The 20,453-nt window shown below is 40.8% G+C and overlaps 1 protein-coding gene across 1 annotated transcript; it reads left to right on the top strand.

Moving 5' to 3' along the window:
* Positions 1–1,023: 1,023 nt before the first annotated feature.
* Positions 1,024–3,249, top strand: LOC145086185 (uncharacterized). Its single transcript, XM_079023932.1, has 2 exons — positions 1,024–1,624; positions 2,487–3,249. Exons 1-2 carry the CDS (start codon positions 1,155–1,157, stop codon positions 3,085–3,087), a joined length of 1,071 nt encoding a protein of 356 aa, XP_078880058.1. The 5' UTR covers positions 1,024–1,154; the 3' UTR covers positions 3,088–3,249.
* The last annotated feature ends 17,204 nt before the right edge of the window (positions 3,250–20,453 follow it).

The following is a 20,453-nucleotide window of genomic DNA, read 5'->3' as shown; positions in this document are numbered from 1 at the left end:
ACATAGTGTCAAAATTGAAACAAAAAATTAAACTTAGTGTCAAAATTGAAAAAAAAATGAAAACTTAGTATTTTTTGTCGAAAATAAATCAATTTTGACACGTCAGCATATCATGTCAGCATGCTACGTCATCAAAACTGACACGTCATCATGCCACGTCAGCATGTAACCTGGTTAACCGGTCAAGTGGTCAGAATTGTAACAAATTGAAAAACACAGTGTCAAAATTGACACAAAAAAAATCGGTGTCGAAATCGAATTTCTGTGTAAAAATAGTGTTTTTTGTGTCATTTACTCTAATAATAATAATAATAATAATAATAATAATAATAATAATAAGGGATGAAAATTAAAGCTCATAAGGAAAAAAGTGACCAAACGATAATGAAAAGATATCGAAGGTAAAAAGTAACCAATTCCAAAACATATGAAAGCCTAAAGAGTAGAAATTTAATTATTACTAACGCCTTGTTACCGAGTTCTACTTATTGAGAGATATGGATGAAAATGGAGAGAAGGTGAGCGATGTCAAAGGAAAATCGTGTTTCCGAGTTTTATTAATGGAAGGAAAGTGGGGGGAAGGAAATGATTTTGATGTCATATTTTTCTCCTAAATTGGGCGGATTTGAGAAGAAAGTGAGGGAAAGTAAAAATTTTAAGCTTATTTTCCCTTCTAACTCGGAAATACAAAAACTTAAAAAATTTCCTTTTCATTTCCTCCGAACTCGGGAACATAGAATAAAGAAATTTTCCTTGCCTTCCATTCCCTTTCTTTCTCCAATATTTTCCTTTTTTTTTTTATTGAATTTACAAAAAAAAACTTAAGTGTTTTAGGAATTAATGTGTATATTTAATGATTGATGTGACTTTTCTAATAAATCCATAAATTATACATAAAAAAAAATAAAACAAAAATCTAGTTCACCATTTTTTTTATAGTTTCTCTATTAAAAATAAAAATAACATATTAATAAAAATCGATCAATAAAATACAATGTCTATTTCATTTAAGGAGAAATAAGATACTTCGGATTCGATAACCAAAGACCTTGGCTCCATTAAACTCGGAGCAGCTTGACCAGTGGGATCTACTGGGCATTGAAAAGGGGACGAGCCGACAGAGACTGTATCTCAAGATCACCGAATCCCTACCAATGGAAGAAGCCAAAGCCATGGCGCAGCAACAGCAACAGCAACAACAACAGCATCTGATGCTACAACAACAACATCAACATCAACAACAACAGCAACAGCAACATCAACAACAACAACAGTTCCTTCTCTTACAGCAAATCCAGCAGCAGCACAAACAGCAGCAAGCAATCTCTCGATTTCCCTCTAACATCGATGCACATCTTCGACCACTACAGCGTCCCATCATCAATCAACAACAGCATCAACAGCATCAACAGCAAAACCCTAATCCTAACCCTAATCTTCTACAAAACCCTAACCCTATGTCCATGAATCCACAGCTTAGACCTCCTAATCGCACCCAAACTCAACCTTCTCAAACTCCTCCAGCAAACCAGGCTGAATTGCAGATGGCGTATCAGGACGCTTGGCGAGTTTGCCATCCCGACTTCAAACGCCCCTTTTCTTCACTGGAAGATGCTTGTGAAAGGTGACATTTTTTCCCCTTTCTTAATTGTGATGCTTTGAGTTGTTCTTTGTTTATACTGCTATTACCCGTATCCTCGATCAATCTCCAATTTGGGGGAGTTTTATATGCGTTTAAACTGATTATATTTCTGGTATTTAGCAAGAATTGTGATGATTTTTACTTGCTAATCTGTGTTTATAGGAAAAATTAAGACCATTAATTTGCGTACTTGTTAGAAGTTAAGGCTGCAAATGCTTTATGTGGTAGGGCATGATTTGTTCATTCTTTCTATAGCTTTAGGTATGTCTAGTGTTGAGGGTGATTAATTAGTTTTTTTTTTCTTCCTCTTTTGCTTGGGTAAGCTCTTTAGTAAAGCTGGTTTGAGTGATTTGTATTTGTTGTTCTGATTGTTGGAGTTTTATCAGGCGCTGTTTTTATCCCCATATAAACAAAATCTGAAATTGGACTGAACCCACATATTTTGGTATACCCATGGACTATTCTTGTAATTTACTCTAAGTTTTAAACTTTAAGTCAAATATGGAAGCATGATATGTCAAAGTAGTTGCTGACTAATCAAATTTAGAAGCATGGGGTTGCATGATAGTTGATGACATGTGATTAAGGGAAAAAAAAGAAGAAGTTATGCAACTAAATATTCTATAAATAGCAAGTCAATTATAACATTATACTTTGAATTTTTTTTTTCCAATTATAACAAGGTGACATGCGTATAATCGGTAGACTTCTCAAAGTACAATGTCGTCTGTCTATCTGTAATAGGAAGAAACAAAAGTAGGATGCTATAGCAAATAAATCAATGAAAGTTCAAAGTACATTGCTATTTCTAACATTTAACAAAAAACAAATAATCTTTGTCTAGACTCTTACCGTACCACGTAGTCGCGGACTACGAAGCCGAGGAAGACGATAGAATCCTGGATTCCGACACGACCGGAACCGTCCTTTCCCGTTGCCAGCAGTGGGACCAAAGCATCGCGAACAAAGTCTCCGAATTCACTGCGACATTTGAAAAACAAGTCCTCGCGTTCAACATCATATCGCGTAAACGCGCGATGGGCGAATTCCGTTCCGAAGAACGATTACTAATCGAACAAGCTTTGCTCCAAGAAGAGCGTCGCGCGCTCTTCGAAGCAAGGGCGGAAATGGAAAATCGACAAAAAGCCGGGCGGGAGGCGCATGCCGCTAGTATGCGGATGGCGGCATTGGCTCAGGCGGAGGCGGCCAGGGCGGAGATGATGGCCCGGGCGCCCATTCGGGCTAGTGCGATGGCGGGGATGGAGGAGGATGGGGGAGGCGGCGGTGGTGATGGTGGTGGGCAGGAGGAGGTGATGAATGGGTGGGGGAGGGAGGAGAAGGAGCCGTCGGAGGATTTTTTGAATGATGAGGAGAGGGAGAATGGTGATGGTGGGATGCAAAGTGAGTGGCGTGAGGGAGGGGAGTTTGATTTGAATACTAGATGATGGATTTGTGATTTTTTTTTTTTAATGTAATTTTAATTGTTAAAGTTGGAAAATGTTGTTAGAGTTAAGTTCTTTAGTGATAAAGAGAATATAAATTCTTGAATAATATGCATGTTGTAATAGATTAGAATTTTAATGTTATAAAAAATAAAAGTTCTGAGAGTGATATGTTGAGATGCTTTAATGGTTGTATATAAAAGTTTACAACATGTCTAATTCTAATACTAATTTACGTGGAAGTGTTCAAAATCTATCTATAAAAACATTAAACCATCAATATATACCATGTTACATCGTTAGGTACGATTAAGGGTTTCAAACTTAATCAATGCCATTTTTTTTTTTTTTTTTTTTCATAAAATTATAATTACAAGTTACAAACCTAAATGAACTATCAGAGGTAATTAAATGCCCCTTCCATAGCTTGACGAGCTTGCTAATTACTATAACTTACATGTACATATTGAATGAAGCAAAAATACTTAATTATGTTCAATGCATTTTTTTCGAATACACCTTATAAAGCCTTATAAAGTGTTCTTACTAATGTTTGTATTATTTTACTATTAGATGTAAAGGTCAACTATCTATTACTCAAATTAGCATAATTTAACTTTTAAAAATCATTGATCATTTTAAACATAAATTGTATTTATTTGGGAGAAAATCAAGAAGCGACCATTTAACCCGGCTAAACAGGCAATCCTATTAACTCGAAACCCGATTGACATGAACCCGACCAACTCATAGCTTAATAGGGACAGTTTCAGGTGAATTAATATTTTAAAAAAATCGACTAACCTGCCCTAATTAACTCGAAACCTGATCAAGTTGACCCAATTAACAACCATATGGATAATTTCTTTACCAAATATCAACATTTGTATTAAAAAAGATTAAAGAGTTTGAAAGTGAAAATATCAGGTTTAGATCCATTGATACGTATATCCTTGAACAAGTTTAGAGCTTTATCGATATTATCGGTCTTACGTGAAGAAAGTATGATCAAATTGTATCCGGTTGTGTTTAAACTTAACCACTTTTGTGCATGCTATATCCTGATGCAACATGTTCACAAATAAGTACTTCTAACCCTTACTAATCTTTCCTTTTCTTTCTTAAAAACAAAACTCAACAAGAAGGTGTAGATGATTTATGTGGCTGTATAATATTAGTGAGGTTATAAAACAAGTTGGTGTTAACTAGATGTAAAGCGGTATACCGAAAAATTTTATAAATATAAGACAAAATTACAAAAATGGTCACTGTGGTTTGCCAAAAGTAACAAAGTCAGTCTCTATTAATTTTTTTTTGATGCAAATGGCCCCTGTGGTTTGCAAAACTTGCATAGATGACCCTTTTTACTAACACCGAATTATAAGGGCATTTTCGTCTTTTCAAATATAAATGCACTGAATTCGTAAGATTTAGTAAACCACATGACCATTTTATAAATTTATTTGAAAAAACAAAAAAATTAAATTGCTAGAGGGAGGTCTTTAACTCATAACATCCACCCATTAAATTACCAAAGCCTTAACCAATTGAGTTAAATGCTCTCTTGGTTTATTCTTTCCTAAAACTAATTTATATATTAACAAAATCGTTAAAACATAAACAATAAATAAATTATAAAAAACATTTTTTTTACATAATTTATATATTAACAAAATCGTTAAAACATAAAAAATAAATAAATTATAAAAAACATTTTTTTACATAATTTTTTTTAAATAAAACAAAATGTATTTTAGTCATACTATAAAAAATAGTTTTTTACAAACAAATTGTATGTATTTTTATGTATTTATTTTACGTAAAATATATATTTTTTGTCTTTAAAAAATACGTTTTTGTAAAACATGTTTATACGGTTTTTTATGTCTTTAAAAAATAGTTTTTTACAGGTTTTTTTATATACATATTCGATTATATGTATTTTAACCGAATAGGTTTGTTATGTATTTAAACAATTTATACGGGTTTTTATGTTTTTTTAAATACGATTTAGAGCCATACATATTTTAAATAAGATATATACGTATCCGGTTATATGTATCTAAACAATTTATGTAACATACAAAATTTCAAACCAATTTAATTTTTTTTTAAAACATGTCAAATTCATCAAAACATTACAACTTTGTTTTCAAAATGTAAATTATTAGAGTATTTCCCAGAAACATGACATAAAAGGAGGAGCTGTACGATCACGCATTTGCCTTGCCGCGACCCCCTGATGTATCTGAAACAATAAACTAAAACTGTAAGCTCGAAAGCTTAGTGAGTTACCCCTAAAATACCGATACACATACAATCCACATAGCAATATCAACATTAGCATATCATATCAATCAAAAACAGAACAACATGCACTGGGTCCACAACTTTACAAGTTGGACTACCCCTGGGCCCTCAGTACGAGTCTGGAATACCTACCGGGCCCTCAGCTCGTATCTGGAATGCCATCGAGCCCTCAGTATGATTCTGGAATGCCTACCGGGCCCTCAGCTCGTATCTGGAATGCTCCCAAGTCCTCAGTATGAGTCTGGAATGCCTACCAGACCCTCAGCTCATAACTGGAATACTCTCGAGTTTGTTGGCTACCGCACGGAGCAGTACAACCTCAACCCATCCGACATAACATGTCGACATGTAACCGATAAATGCACATACATGTAATCAATCAGTATCACAAGCAGTCCTACAGATCTACCCGACTAGCATATCAACTGGCATACTTTACTAACTCAACTCAACATATCAATAACTACTAGGATATCAAATCCAATGGGCCGCCCTTGGTGCCTTAGACCCCTTAGTATAGTGAGGATAACTCACCTCGTAGATGTCAGCTCGGTAAATAATCATAGCTCTCTGATTACTCGTCAAAGACTCCACCACCTATTACCACAATACGAACATGCGCATAAGTCTTCATCCTCACAGTGTACTCCATAACCCAACCAGTTAACCCTGGTCAAAGTCAAAGTCCTTAGTCAAGGTCAACAATCCATGTTCACCTTAACTCGTCGAGTACCCTCGGCTACTCGCCGAGTTCCTTGAAACCCTTACCCACTCGCCGAGTCACCGGGGTGACTCGTCGAGTTTCCACGATTCTCGATTGAGGCCCTAAGGCCACCCGTCGAGTTTCCTTCTAGTAACACGTCGATACACACGCATTCCTAACTTGGGGAAAACTCATCCGACTCGCCGAGTTGTTCATACAACTCGTCGGGTTTATGGCAATCTTCATCGGACTCGCCGAGTTGTTCTTCCAACTCGTCGAGCTCACGGCTATATTCATACGACTCGCCGAGTCGCCCTTGCGACTCGCCGAGTTCCTTCAGTCCTTTCACGTAAAGTTGCAAACTTTACGTGCATGCATGGCTAAAAAGGTTCTTAATGCCCAAAACTAAGCTCTTAATGGGTTTCATGCACAAGGGGGCCTTATTCACGACCAAGACAGGAACTTTATGAATCTAGAACTCGAGAATGGTCCAGATCTGAAGTTACAACTTCAGATCTAGCTTATGTCTTGCACTATCACCTTACTTACACCATAAAAACCCTAGATTTCCACCATATGAGATCTAGAAGGGAAAAGTGATAAAGATGTCGACTTGGTACCCTCAATGAGTGCTAACTGAGGTAGATTTCGGATTCCACTCCTTCCTTGCTCTTATCCCTTTGTTTCTGCAAGCTCCTCCTTCCACAAAGCTCTCCTTCCAAGCTTACAATGCACAATAATGACACAATACACAGTTAGGGTTTTCTAGAGCTCTAGCTGACTGTAAGGAGGCCAAATGGGGCTTATGCCTCCTTAAATAGAGTGTAGAACTCGGAACTTAGGGTTTCTTCTGCCAGCTCCTACTCGTCAAGTCCCCTTATGGACTCGGCGAGTAGATCACTAATTTCGCGATCCCGCGTCGACGCTACTCGACGAGTAGGACATCCTTTACTCGTCGATTAGGGCTTAAAAACTAAAGAAATTCTTAATTAATTTAATACCTGGGAATCGAGGTGTTACAACTCTCCCCCACTTGGACTAGACTTCGTCTTCGAAGTCCTCTGGAATAAACAACACTGGGTAGTGCTCGCGCATCTCTGCCTCCGGTTCTAATGTCCAATCAGATCCCTTTCGGTGTTCCCACTGCACCTTCACCAAAGGTATCTCCTTGTTCCGCAAAATCTTCTTCTTCTTTTCTAAGATGGCCACAGGCCTCTCCACGTAGTTCAGGCGCTCATCGACCTGTATATCATCCAACGATACTACCGCCTCATGGTCCGTGATGCACTTCTGTAATTGCGAAACATGGAATGTGCTGTGAATCCGGCTGAGCTCTTCCGTAATTGCCAACCCTGGAAATGATCCTGAATGGCCCAATATATCGAGGGGCCAATTTTCCGCTCTTCCTTAAGCGGATTACACCCTTCTAGGGCGAGACCTTCAGAAGTACCATGTCACCTATCTTGAGAGCGAACACCACCGCCCCCAGCTCCAAGTCATGCGTAGGGTATCGTGCCTTATGCGGCTTCAGATGCCGCAATGCATAGGCTATCACTTGTCCTCTCTACATGAGGACCGCCCTAACCCTGTGATGGATGCATCACAGAACACCACAAAATCCTCAACTCCCTCCGGGAGTGTCAAGACTGGAGCCTCACACAAACGCTGATGTAGGGTCTCAAACGCTCTCTGCTGCTCGGGACCCCACCGGAAATCCACCCCCTTCCTCGTCAGACGAGTGAGGGGTACTGCAATCTTGAAGAAATCCCGTATGAATCTCCGGTAGTATCCCACCAATCCCAAAAAGCTCCTAATATCTGAGGGGGATTTCGGAACCTCCCACTGCATAACCGCCTCGATCTTGGCCGGATCGACCAAAATCCCTTCATGGTTAACGAGATTTCTAAGGAACTGGACCTCCCGTAACCAAAACTCACACTTCAAGAACTTGGCGTACAGTCGTTCCTGCCTCAGGACTCCCAATAGCTCTTGTAGATGCTCCTCATACTGCTCTTGGGTCTTGGAATACACCAAGATATCATCTATAAATACTATGATCGAGCGGTCAAGAATCGGTCTGCAGACCCGATTCATCAGGTCCATAAACACTGCTGGCACGTTGGTGAGCCCAAACGGCATCACCACGAACTCGTAATGTCCATAACAAGTTCGGAATGCGGTCTTCTCTACGTCGTCTTCTCTGACCCTGACCTGATGGTACTCGGACCTCAAATCTATCTTGGAAAACCAAGATGCGCCCTGCAACTGATCGAAGAGGTCGTCTATCCTAGGGAGTGGGTAACGGTTCTTCACCGTTAGCTTGTTCAACTCCCGGTAATCAATGCACATCCGATGCGAACCGTCCTTCTTCAGGATGAAAAGAATCGGCTCTCCCCATGAAGAACGGCTAGGTCGAATGAACTGCTTTCCCAACAGTTCCTGTAGCTGCGACGACAGCTTCTGCATCTCTGGTGGCGCCAATCGGTACGGCGCCTTAGCGATGGGGCCGCACCTGGCACCAAGTCGATCCTGAACTCGACCTGCCTTTCCGGAGGTATCCTTGGCAACTCCTCCGGAAACACATCTGCGAACTCCCTGACCACTGGTACATCGGGAACCGAGGTCTGGTCCCTGGTTCGCGTATCTACCATATATGCTAGATAACCCATACACCCATGTTGAATGTACTGCCGAGGTCCTGGCAAATGAACAAAAACCTGAGCCTACTCTGGTGCCCTCACCATATATAACCAGTTCTCCCCCACTTGGGGTTCGAACTACCACTCACTGGCCCTCACAATCAATCATAACACTAAACCGACTCAGCCAATCCATGCCCACAATTACGCACACCTCTCCCATGGGGATCAGAATCAGATCGATCGGAAAAGACACCCCGAAAATCTCCAAGTCACATCCTCGATAAACTGAAGAAGCAAAAACCCCGTGTTCATTGGCGATAGATAATCGCAAAGGACACTCCAACTCGCCCACAGGCATACTGAACTCCCTACTAAAAGACTGAGACACGAAGGACCGACTCGCCCCCGAGTCAAATAAGACCAAAGCAGGCAAAGAGTTCACCAAAAACGTACCTAATTACAGGTACAACAGATAAGCATATAACAGATAAATAAAACGAGATGAGGATAGAAACATACCAGCAACCACATCTGGTGCTGCTCTGGCCTCCTCCGCCATAAGCTGGAAAGCACGACCCTGAGCCTTCGGAGGCTCTGCCCTGACTGGTCTCCCATCTGTGATCCTCAAAGTAGCTGGCGCTGCAGCCTGCACCGACTTGACGGCAAGTAGTGGACAGTTGGCTCTCATGTGGCCAACCTGATTGAAGTGATAACATAACCTCATACCCTGAACTGGGGCAGCCTGGCGACAATCCTTCGCGTAATGCCCCTCCTTGCCACACTTGTGGCACCCACTACCAGGTCGACATATATACCAGAATGACTCCTGCCACACTTCCCATAAGTGTGGCCCTGCTGACCCCCGGTCCTAGTATCAGGGGTCTTAGACCGCTTCAGCGCCGATTGTGACAGTGCCGGGGCCGGCCCCTGCTCCCTTAGATGTAGCTCAATCTACAACTCCCGCCGTCTGGCGGCCTCCTGTAACTCCAGAAGGGTATCACATCGCTGGGTAGATACAAACTTTTAGATATCAGTCTTGAGCATACTCAGATAACAGGTCATCTGAGACTACTCAGAAGCAAACTCTGGGAAGAACATCGCCCGCTCAGTGAACATACAGGTGATCTCCGTCACCGACTCTCCATCCTACCTCAAACTCAGAAACTCATGTGCCAAACGTTCCCACTCAACCCTCGTAATGTAACGAACGCGGAACATATCCCTGAACTGCTCCCAAGTAACAGCAGCTCTCTGATCATCAATGTAAGCCCCAGTCGCAAGTCTCCACCAGTCCTTGGCTCCGTACCTAAGCAGGTTCAGAGCACACTTGACCTTTTGGTCAGCAGGACATGTCCCGGTACTGAAAACCCCTACCAACTCCTCCCCCTGCCGTAGATACAACTGATGCAGATGCTATCTCTACGAGGGTTGCGTAGCGCTCATCAAAATACTCCACCATGGCGGTCTTAATCGACCCGAACATTTCCGGCAACTCGGCCCGGAACAACACAACAACCTCATCGTGCAGGATCGCTCAGATCCTATTATCCATCTCATCTGGCCGCATCTGGCCTATCGTCTTGGGTGCTGTCAGCCCCCCTGTCCGCCCTCTCCTGATCCTGATCCTGATCCCGAACCGGATCCAGTCACAAAGCGCTTGGTCATCACTATTCTGACGCACAACACAAGGCATCAGATAACTCATACAATAACTGGGGACCAACCCCCGACAAAACCCTAGGGGTTGTGACTTCCTTGTCACGCATATGGGTCCTGTGCTTTCAGTAGTACGGGTGTAACGTCCCAAAATTTAAGGCCAAAAATTTCATTTTTAATTAGGTTATTACATAAAACTAAAGTGTGAATAATCAAAATATAATATTATGAAACCATATTAGAGTATAATCCCAAGGATCTCGTGTGCGGAAAACATAGTGTGATGCGCTGTGACTAAGCCGACTCCTTTCCTTTGAAACAAAGTACCTGAAACCAAAACTGTAAACCGTAAGCATGAAGCTTAGTGAGTTCCCCCATCATACCACATACCACATAACACCATCGGTATCTCTCAAATGGTAACTGCCATCGGTATCTTTCAACCGGTAACCGGAGACTATTTCCCCTACCACTATCACATAATAATATGTCATAAACATACTGATCACGTACTAACATCATAAACATGTTGATCACATACTAACATATCATAAACAGACAGATAAGCATTACATGGGTTCTGTATACCCCTTCGGTATCTTTCAACTGGTAACTGCCATCGGTATTTTTCAACCGGTATTCGCCATCGGTATCTTTCAACCGGAATCCGCCAACGGTATTTTTCAACTGGTAACCGAGGACTATTTCACCCCTACCACTATCATACAATAACATGATATAATCATGCAGTCAGGCATTACTGGGGTATTGACCCACCCTTTGGTCCTAACGACCGAGTCAGGGAAGAACTATTCCCTGCTACTACCACTGAAACACATAGCATATCACATAAGCATAAGCATATAACATAAGCATATCAAGGTAATTATCACAAAGACAGGTAATTATCACAAAGACAAATTATCTACCAACTACCCCTGTTGGTGGGCTGACATTGTGGCCTTAGACCCACCCTTACTGGAAGGTAACTCACCTCACATTGCTGAAGTCCCGTAGACACAATCCCATACTGCTATAGTCCCGCAGACTCAACCCCAACTGATGGATGATAGGTTCCCGAACTGTCAATACCAAAATAACACCAAATTAATAATTGGGTTTCACTACATAAGCATGAATACACACTTTAAATAATTACTACATTACCCCAAGCTTGGCTTTATGCAAGCCCAAGGCCCAATCCATAGGCCCAAAGTCACTAGGAAATCAAAGCCCAACACATGGCCCAATTTTCCAATTTGGGCCCAGGCCTATACATGGTCTTATTCAAAGGCTTAACCAAAAAGTCCAATCCGACATTTGGTATTCTAATGGCCCAATACCTCATAATCATGAAGGCCTAAACTATGACCCATCTATGGCCTAATTTTCCAAATTGGTCCCAACGCCTCATATGGGCCTTACCACAAAGCCCATTAATTATTCTAGTCTATTTGCTTGATCTTGGGATGGCCCATTAATAACCCAATCATTAAGGGCCAATAGAAAGGCCCAACAATAAACCTAAGTGCAATTAGGGTTTCACATAGAATGATGATTAGGGTTAAGTTTCCTACTTAACCCATTAAGGACTTAATCCTCTAAGCACTTAATCCATTAAGTCCAATATCGCTTAGATTAATCTTTGCCAATGAATATTATTTAATATCTCAAGTTATTAAATAATTCCCGCGTGTCCCGGTTAATTCCCCAAATTAGGGTTTTACTGGCATTAGGGTGTTGCAACCCAAATACTTGCCCATTTATCAATTTATTGGGCTTTTAGGTCAATTAGGGCTTTATTGGGCCTCTTAGGCCCACTAGAATATCATTAAGCCCATTAGGGTTTTATTTGGATCAATTAGGGTCCATTAGGGCTTACAAGGCCTATTAGGGTTTCAAGCACCCCAACCGAATGAAACTCACAAGATAAGCACACCGCCACCTGACACGGCGGCCGGTGGCGGCAGCCACCACCCTAAGGTGGTGGTTTTTAATTTCTTTTCATTATACTTTAGCTAATTACACTTTACAATGCCTTAACCAAAAATAAGCATACACTAACTACATTAAACACACACAATGGTGGTTCATGGCGGCAGCCACCACCTCACGGTGGTGGTGGTGGCTTTTCCGGCTAACTAAACACCCACACAACACCCACTCGACAGAAATACACCCACACACGCTAGGAGCAGAATCACACACCCACAAATACACCCACAGCCACCTCCCATGGTGGCTGGTGGTGGCGGAATAAGACAAAGACAGCAGTCACGATAGCGTAGCGGTATTAGATAGTGGCGACAGCGAGACAATGACCACACACACGCCGAAGCAACAATGGAAGTCTTCAAGTCGTTGGCCCCGACTTCGTAGTCGGATAGGAATGACGGTGGTGATAGGGCAGCGGCGGACATGCTGACAGGGGCGTAACACCGAGGGATGGAGAAAGATGTCGTGGCCGAGAACATCAACAATAACAACAACAACGTTCGTTGTGGCGGCAGGCTGCGACGTTCGACGACTGAAGTGGTGGCAGCGTTTTGAGTCCAAGGAAAATACGGCAGTGCAAGGTCTCACCGGCAGCAACACATCGGCAGTAGTGCTTTGTTCACTTGGTGGCTCAACTAGTCGGAAGACTAGCGTAACATTTGGTGGTGATTCCTCCGTCTCCCACAGTTTTGGCGGTCGCCGATGGTGAGGGTGACATAAGGGTGGTGCGGCACCAATAATAGAAAAAGGGAGAAAGGTGGAGGCTGGAGGCATATCCCTTGGGGTTAGGGTTTTTTTTGTGATTTAAGATGCATATATACGTGGTTTAAGCGAGGGTGACGGGAGTTGTCCCGTGTCCATGTCCAACTTTGCCCATCTAACCATTCTAGTCCCTCCCCATGAGATCTTTTTCAGAATTAATCACATATTTACCCAATAAACCCCGACATTAAAAATTCATTACAACTTAGGTACGAAATTTATGTTGGAATAGTGTCTAAGGCTACAACTATATTAGACAAGTATTTGACCCGGTTGAGCATGGTCCTTTTGGGTTGCCTTCACCATAGCAACTTGACAGGATGATTTATAATGAGAGAAGGAATATTATTAATATATTATAAGAATAATATAAGAAATAATAATATTATTATTTGATTAATATAAGTCATAAATTAATTAGGAATTAATTTGGTGACTTAAAGAGATTAATTAAACAAAGGGGTATAAACTGTCAATTGTTTGATAGTTGCACTTTGGGCTATATATCCTTTAAGGATAAGAGGTGGATGATTTCTAGGTCTAAGGATAGCCATAAAATCATCCAAGGCTTATCATGGAAAGCATTTGGATTGCTTAGGACTTAAGTTATCCAATTAGGGTTTAAGGGTGAAACCCTAGGAGCCTTACTAGTATAAATAGACCCTATGGGTTGAGGGAATTCGACACACTTGTCTCTAAGGAAACCCTGGCCGAATTCTTCCTCCCCTCTCCTTTCTCCTAAATCATCTTCTTGCTAGTTGGTGTTTGTAAGCCATTAGAGGAGTGACAATTGTGACTCTAAAGCCTCAAGGACAACAAGATCAAGCAAGTGATTTAAGGTAAACTTCCAATCTTTGATTTCATATTGTTAATATTGTATATTAGCCATTAGAAGTCTTGGATTCAATGTATGATCAATTAGAGAAACCTAGATCCAAGCATTAGGGTTGCATGTGCACATAGTTTTGTTCATATGGCTAAAACCCAACAGTGGTATCAGAGCCTAGATTGGTTTCTATTGAATTCATACTTTGATTGCTTGTTTGTTGCTGAAAAAATCGTTTTTTTTTGTTCTCTGGATGATGAACTCGGCGAGTCCCATGGTGGTACTCGGCGAGTAGGCTCAACTCAGCGAGTCCATCTGGGTACTCGGCGAGTTCGAGCGTCAGAAAAAAGGAAACTTCGGGATTTCTTGTTGTTTATCTTTGAGATACTTGCCTTAATCATATTAGATCAATATAAATCCGATTTTATGATATATATGAGTATATTCTTGACCTAATTGAAGATATTTATCAATTAATAAAATATTTGTTTCCTTATGTGATAATTGATTAATTAGTTTATTAAATTGGTAAATTATTTTGCAAGAAATCATTAAATAAATCAAATATGGATAATTATGGAATTAATTGTTAATTAAGATTATTTGTTATTTGATCCTCTATGTTTTTAAAAGTTTAAAACTTGCCCTCAAGTTTTGAAATTTATGTTTTGTGATTAAAAGTTTAATTTAGACAATTTAAATTTCAAACCCTAGAATTTTACAAGTTTAAAATCCAACCCTATACTAATATAATACTACAAGATTAATATATATATATATATATATATATATATATATATATATATATATATATATATATGTATAATTAAAATGCTAGTCTTACCGTTAGTAGGCCTCATTCACGAAGCCGGTCTATAAGGTGGGTATAAGGTTGCTGCCTGTAAAATGGCGCTTAATGGGTGTACAATCACACCCACCCCTTGCTTGATCGGTGGAGGGTCGTTAGCCGAACGGGTAGGATAGGGAAACCTCATCTCTTCATTAAAAGTATAATATAAAATACAAAGTAACTACATGTTTTTCAAAAATTTCCTAATCTTAGTTACTTTAGGAAAAGTGAATTGATGCAATCCCATGAAATTACACTTTGCACCCTTGCTAAGAAGTTAGTGGAGCGTGTGTGGTTTACCGGCACACTAATTGGTTCTAAGCAAAGGTGGCAAATGGGTGATTCATTGTTTATCATAGTTTGATGGAGCGTGTGTCGTTTACCGGCACATCAAATAGGTGATCGTTACAATGAAGGCACCATGTAAATTTGCATGGTAATTCACACCCACTTTGTGATCCTCGGTATCCCAGTCACAAACAAGAGGGGCATATCGAGATTTAAACATGCCATTGAAAAGTTTTCAATGAATCTCATACAAACCTAGGAATTCTCAATACATTTAGAACTTAAAGTTATGTGGTGGAGAATTAGTGAATCGTCATTCACTTACCTTCAAATTGTTTGCATGTTAGATTACGACATCCCTTTTCTAATATGTAAATATTGTTGTTGGATCCTAGCCCTAATTTTTCTTATTGGGTGATAATTAGGGATTCATATTCTAATCTATCTTTGTCCTTTCTATTTGTAGATGTCGAACGCCAACAACGCTGTTGCTAGTTCATTCACATTGATGAGCCTTTGTCAAAAAGTTACTTTCGATGGGACGAACTTTAGCGAATGGATAAGATACATTCGCACAATTGCTCGCTATGAGGACAAGGAGTATGTCCTAGATGAGAAGCTCGAGAAAATCAACCCAGAAATCGCTACTCCGGCTGAAATGACCGCTTTTGAAACTCACGAGCGTGATGCAATGAAGGTACATTGCATCATGATTGCCACCATGAATGCCGAATTCCAAAAGTCCTATGAGGACATGTATCCATACGAAATGCACCAAGACTTGTTGGAGAGATACCACCAGAACGCGAGGCAAGAGCGTTACGAGATTTTCACAAACATGATTTCCGCTAAAATGGTTCATGGAGAATCTCTTACCGTGCACCTGCAAAAGATGCAAAGGTATGTCGATCGTCTTCGCAAGTTGAATGTTGACTTTGGGGAAGACTTGGCGATCGACATGGTGCTTCACTCTTTGCCTCCGTGTTACAATCAATTTAGGATGACCTACCACATGAACAAGGAAGAGGTCACCCTAAGCAAGCTCCAAGGTCTCCTTAGGGTTGCTGAAAGCAACCTCAAGGACAAGTCTATTGCACCCACTCCCAATCCACCCACTGCTCCTGTTTTGGCCATTGGGCAAGGAAGAGGTAAGAAGAGGAAGGCTCCGTCTAAGAGCCACCGCAAGGGAAAGTCCCGAGATTGTTCCTCTTCTAGTGGGACCAAAGTTGATCCTGCTAAACCCTGTCCTAACCCTAAGGAGGCAGAGTGCCATCATTGCCATAAAATAGGGCGTTGGAAGAGAAGCTGCCCAGACTACGTACAAGCCATAAGGGAAGGAAAGATCAAGCCATCTTTCGCAGGTATTTATACAATTAAATCTAATGATTCATCTCATGCTAATTCTTGGGTCCTTGATACCGGTTGTGGTTACCATATTTGTTCCGATTTGCAGGGACTAAGAAGAAATCGGGAGGTGGCGCATGGAAGAATAAATCTAATCATGGGGAACAGAAGATCGTCGCCTGTGACCAAGATTGGAGTGTATTCTTTAGTGCTTAGGAATGGTTTATCTTTAGATTTGAACAATTGTTGCTATTCGCCAGAAATGGCTAGAAACATCATTTCATTTCATGGTTTGTTTAGACAAGGTTTTAGATTTTCTTTTAATAATGAGAATGGTTCTATTCTTGCTTATCTAAATGGTGTCTTATATTTTGAAGCTATACCATGTAATGGAATTTATGAAACTATTATGGTTGTAGATAACTTAGGAAATGATGTTTTATACATGGATTCTTCCAATGGTATGGATAGAGCATCCTTGTGGCATTGTCATCTTGGACATGTCAACAAGAAGCGCATAACCCAACTCCAAAATGATGGAGTGTTGGAGTCATTCGACCTTAGGGAAGATGACACATGCGAGTCTTGTTTGCTTGGAAAGATGACTAAGTCACCCTTCACAAGTACGTGTGAAAGGGGTGAAGGTCTATTGGACCTAATACATACCGATGTATGTGGACCGTTTAGATCAACCACGAAGGATGGAAACCGCTTCTATGTGACTTTTACCGATGACTATAGTAGATATGGATATATTTACTTAATCAAGCAAAAGTCGGAAACTTTTGAAAAGTTCAAAGAGTTCAAAAATGAAGTGGAGAATCAATTGGGTAGGAAAATCAAGATGCTTCGATCCGATCGAGGAGGAGAGTACCTAAGTCTTGAATTCCATGATTATCTCAAGGAGTGTGGAATATTTTCACAATTGACGCCACCTAGGACACCGCAGTTGAATGGTGTGGCAGAAAGGCGTAATCGAACCTTGTTAGACATGGTTCGCTCTATGATGAGTCATGCTTCACTACCTATCTCTTTTTGGGGGTATGCCTTAGAGACTGCCGCCCATATCCTTAACCGAGTCCCTATTAAGAAGGTTGGCAAAACACCTCACGAGATGTGGACAGGGAAAGCTCCCTCGTTGGCACATATCAAGGTTTGGGGTTGCGAGGCTTTCGTAAGACGAGATACTCACGACAAGCTCGAACCTCGTAGTGAGCGATGTATTTTCATCCGCTACCCGCAGAAATCCTTTGGATATCTCTTCTATAGACCGAAGGACAATGTTGTCTTTGTGGCGAGGAGAGGAGTTTTCCGAGAGAGAGAAATCATAAGCCAAGGAGATAGTGGGAGGAAAATCGAGCTTGAAGAGATTCAAGAGTCGATAGATGAAGGAACCTCTACCGCTGGCACTCAACCCGAGGAGGAAACTCCGGTTGAACCGATTGACGAGTCCTTACCTCTTAAACGTTCCGAAAGAGTTAGAGTTCAACCCAAGTTTTATGGTTTTCATATTACTACCGAAGGGGACACGTATACTAGTGATGGTACACTAACAAATCTAGATGAACCTAATAGCTATAAGGAAGCCATGGCAGACCCGGAGTCTGTAAAATGGAAAGAGGCGATGGACATCGAAATTCAGTCCATGTTTGACAACCAAGTTTGGAATTTGGTTGATAATGTGCCCGGACGTAAGACCGTTGGGTGCAAATGGATCTTCAAGAAGAAGACCGACGTGGATGGAAACGTACACACATATAAGGCGCGATTGGTTGCGAAGGGCTCCCGGAGTTGACTATGATGAGACCTTCTCACCAGTTGCGAAGATAAAATCTATTAGAGTGATGCTAGCGATTGCCGCATTTCATGATTATGAGATTTGGCAAATGGATGTCAAAACCGCTTTCCTTAATGGGAAGTTGGCTGAGGATGTTTACATGGCTCAGCCAGAGGGTTTTGTCGATCCGAAGCATCCAAATAGAGTGTGTAAGCTTGAGAAGTCCATTTATGGACTTAAGCAAGCATCTCGCAGGTGGAATCTTTGCTTCGGTGAGAAAGTCAAAGAGTTTGGATTTGTACGAAGCGAAGATGAATCGTGTGTATATGTCAAAGCCAGTGGGAGTATAGTAAGCTTCCTCGTTCTGTATGTCGATGACATACTACTCATAGAAAACGACGTCCCGACTCTGCAAGAAGTTAAGTCCTGGCTCGGGAAGTGCTTCGCTATGAAGGACCTCGGAGAGGCTTCCTATATTTTGGGAATAAGGATAGTGAGAGAAAGAAGTAAGAGACTAATAGGACTTAGTCAGAACACTTACTTAGATAAGGTACTAAAACGTTTTAGTATGAAAAACTCGAAGAAGGGAGAATTACCGATACAAAGTAATGCCAAGCTGAGTAAGACTCAAAGTCCGAGTACCGAAGCTGAAATAGCAGAAATGAGCCGAGTACCATACGCTTCCACAGTTGGCTCAATCATGTATGCTATGACTTGTACTCGCCCTGATGTAGCCTTTGCTTTGAGCATGGTCAGTAGATATCAAGGGAACCCTGGCAGAACCCATTGGATTGCGGTTAAGAATATCGTTAAGTACCTTCGGAGGACGTAGGAATGGTTCTTAGTCCTCGGAGGGAGTGATGACTTGAAGGTGCGAGGGTATAGTGACGCCAGTTTTCAGACCGACAGGGATAACTACCGTTCGTAGTCGGGCTAGGTCTTTACCCTGAATGGAGGAGCAGTGACTTGGAAAAGTTCCAATCAGGAAACCGTAGCTGATTCAACGTGCGAATCAGAGTACATTGCAGCGAGCGAAGCGTCGAAGGAGGCAATATGGTTAAAGAACTTCATCGGTGATCTTGGAGTTGTACCCACCATAAAGGAGCCCATGGAGATTTTCTGTGATAATGAAGGAGCGGTTGCCTTGACCAAGGAACCGAGGGATCATGGTAGATCTAGACATATCGACAGAAAATATCACTTTATTAGGCATCGTTTAGAAGAAGGACAACTCATAGTGAAGAGGATATCATCAGAAGATAACCCAGCAGATCCGCTTACGAAGGGACTGAGTAGGGTTAAGCACTTGCAGCATGCTAGGAGTATCGGGCTGAAGGATGATATTAGTATAGATTAGATAGTAGTAGAAACGTGTAATAGATAAATGTAATTAACATTTGATGATTAAATAAAAGAGTATTATTTATGATTAATGTTACTATCTTATGTTAATTGTTTAACTATTGTTTCATTTTGCATGTTTTGACTTCCAGAATAATTGAATTTATTAAGAATAATCGAATTGTTCAAATTGTCCACAATCGTTCATATGTTGGAAGTAGGTATGAATGAAGATTGTCATGAATTGGTGTGTAGATTGTCTAAATGGTATTAGACATAGCAAAAGTTTGCTGCAACATTCATGAGTGCTTATGAATTAGTTTTGAGCATTGGAACAAACCCGCGCTTGCTGGAATCACCTTATGGAATATGATAAAAGGGTGATCGCAAGACGATAATATCATATAGTCTTAAAACCTAGATATATGGTTTGTTATTTGTTAATTGGTTGTACATTAATAATGCGAAACCGCATTAGTAACTTGATGTTATAAAACATATTATTGTGTATAGTTGATTAATGAATAAGTAAATGCATATAAGTCAAAGTTTATCTGTTACTTTTATCCCAAGAGGGTAAAAGCGATATCTTGGCCGCTCGATGATTTGATTTGACTTATGTGCCGGGCTCGGTCAGAACTGAATTGATGTGTTCGATTAAGTTCTATGTCAAATAAATCGGAGATCGAGAAACCAAATGCTAGATAAATTGTTCCATAGAATTGTCAGCATGATATCTAAACAGAGGACTGTACGATCCCTTATCTAAAGGACAAGATTTATTAGATTAGAGTTTGACAGCGTCTTTGAGAGCTACGATTGCTAATCAGAATATACTTGTATATAGTTACCAGACTTATCCAAGTGGGAGACTG

Source organism: Lactuca serriola, chromosome 2 (assembly GCF_051521515.1).
Source record: "Lactuca serriola cultivar US96UC23 chromosome 2, Lser_US96UC23_V15, whole genome shotgun sequence".
Taxonomy (NCBI): Eukaryota; Viridiplantae; Streptophyta; class Magnoliopsida; order Asterales; family Asteraceae; genus Lactuca; species Lactuca serriola.
Note: the sequence above shows the minus strand (reverse complement) of the source record. Positions and strands in the feature narration are given on the sequence as shown.

What these genes read in the sequence shown, in the direction of transcription:
- LOC145086185 (XM_079023932.1), top strand. Translation starts at nt 1,155, where the DNA reads ATGGAAGAAGCCAAAGCCATGGCGCAGCAACAGCAACAGCAACAACAA. An exon ending in CTGGAAGATGCTTGTGAAAG is followed by an intron (nt 1,625 to 2,486) that starts GTGACATTTTTT and finishes ATCTTTGTCTAG; the next exon opens with ACTCTTACCGTACCACGTAG.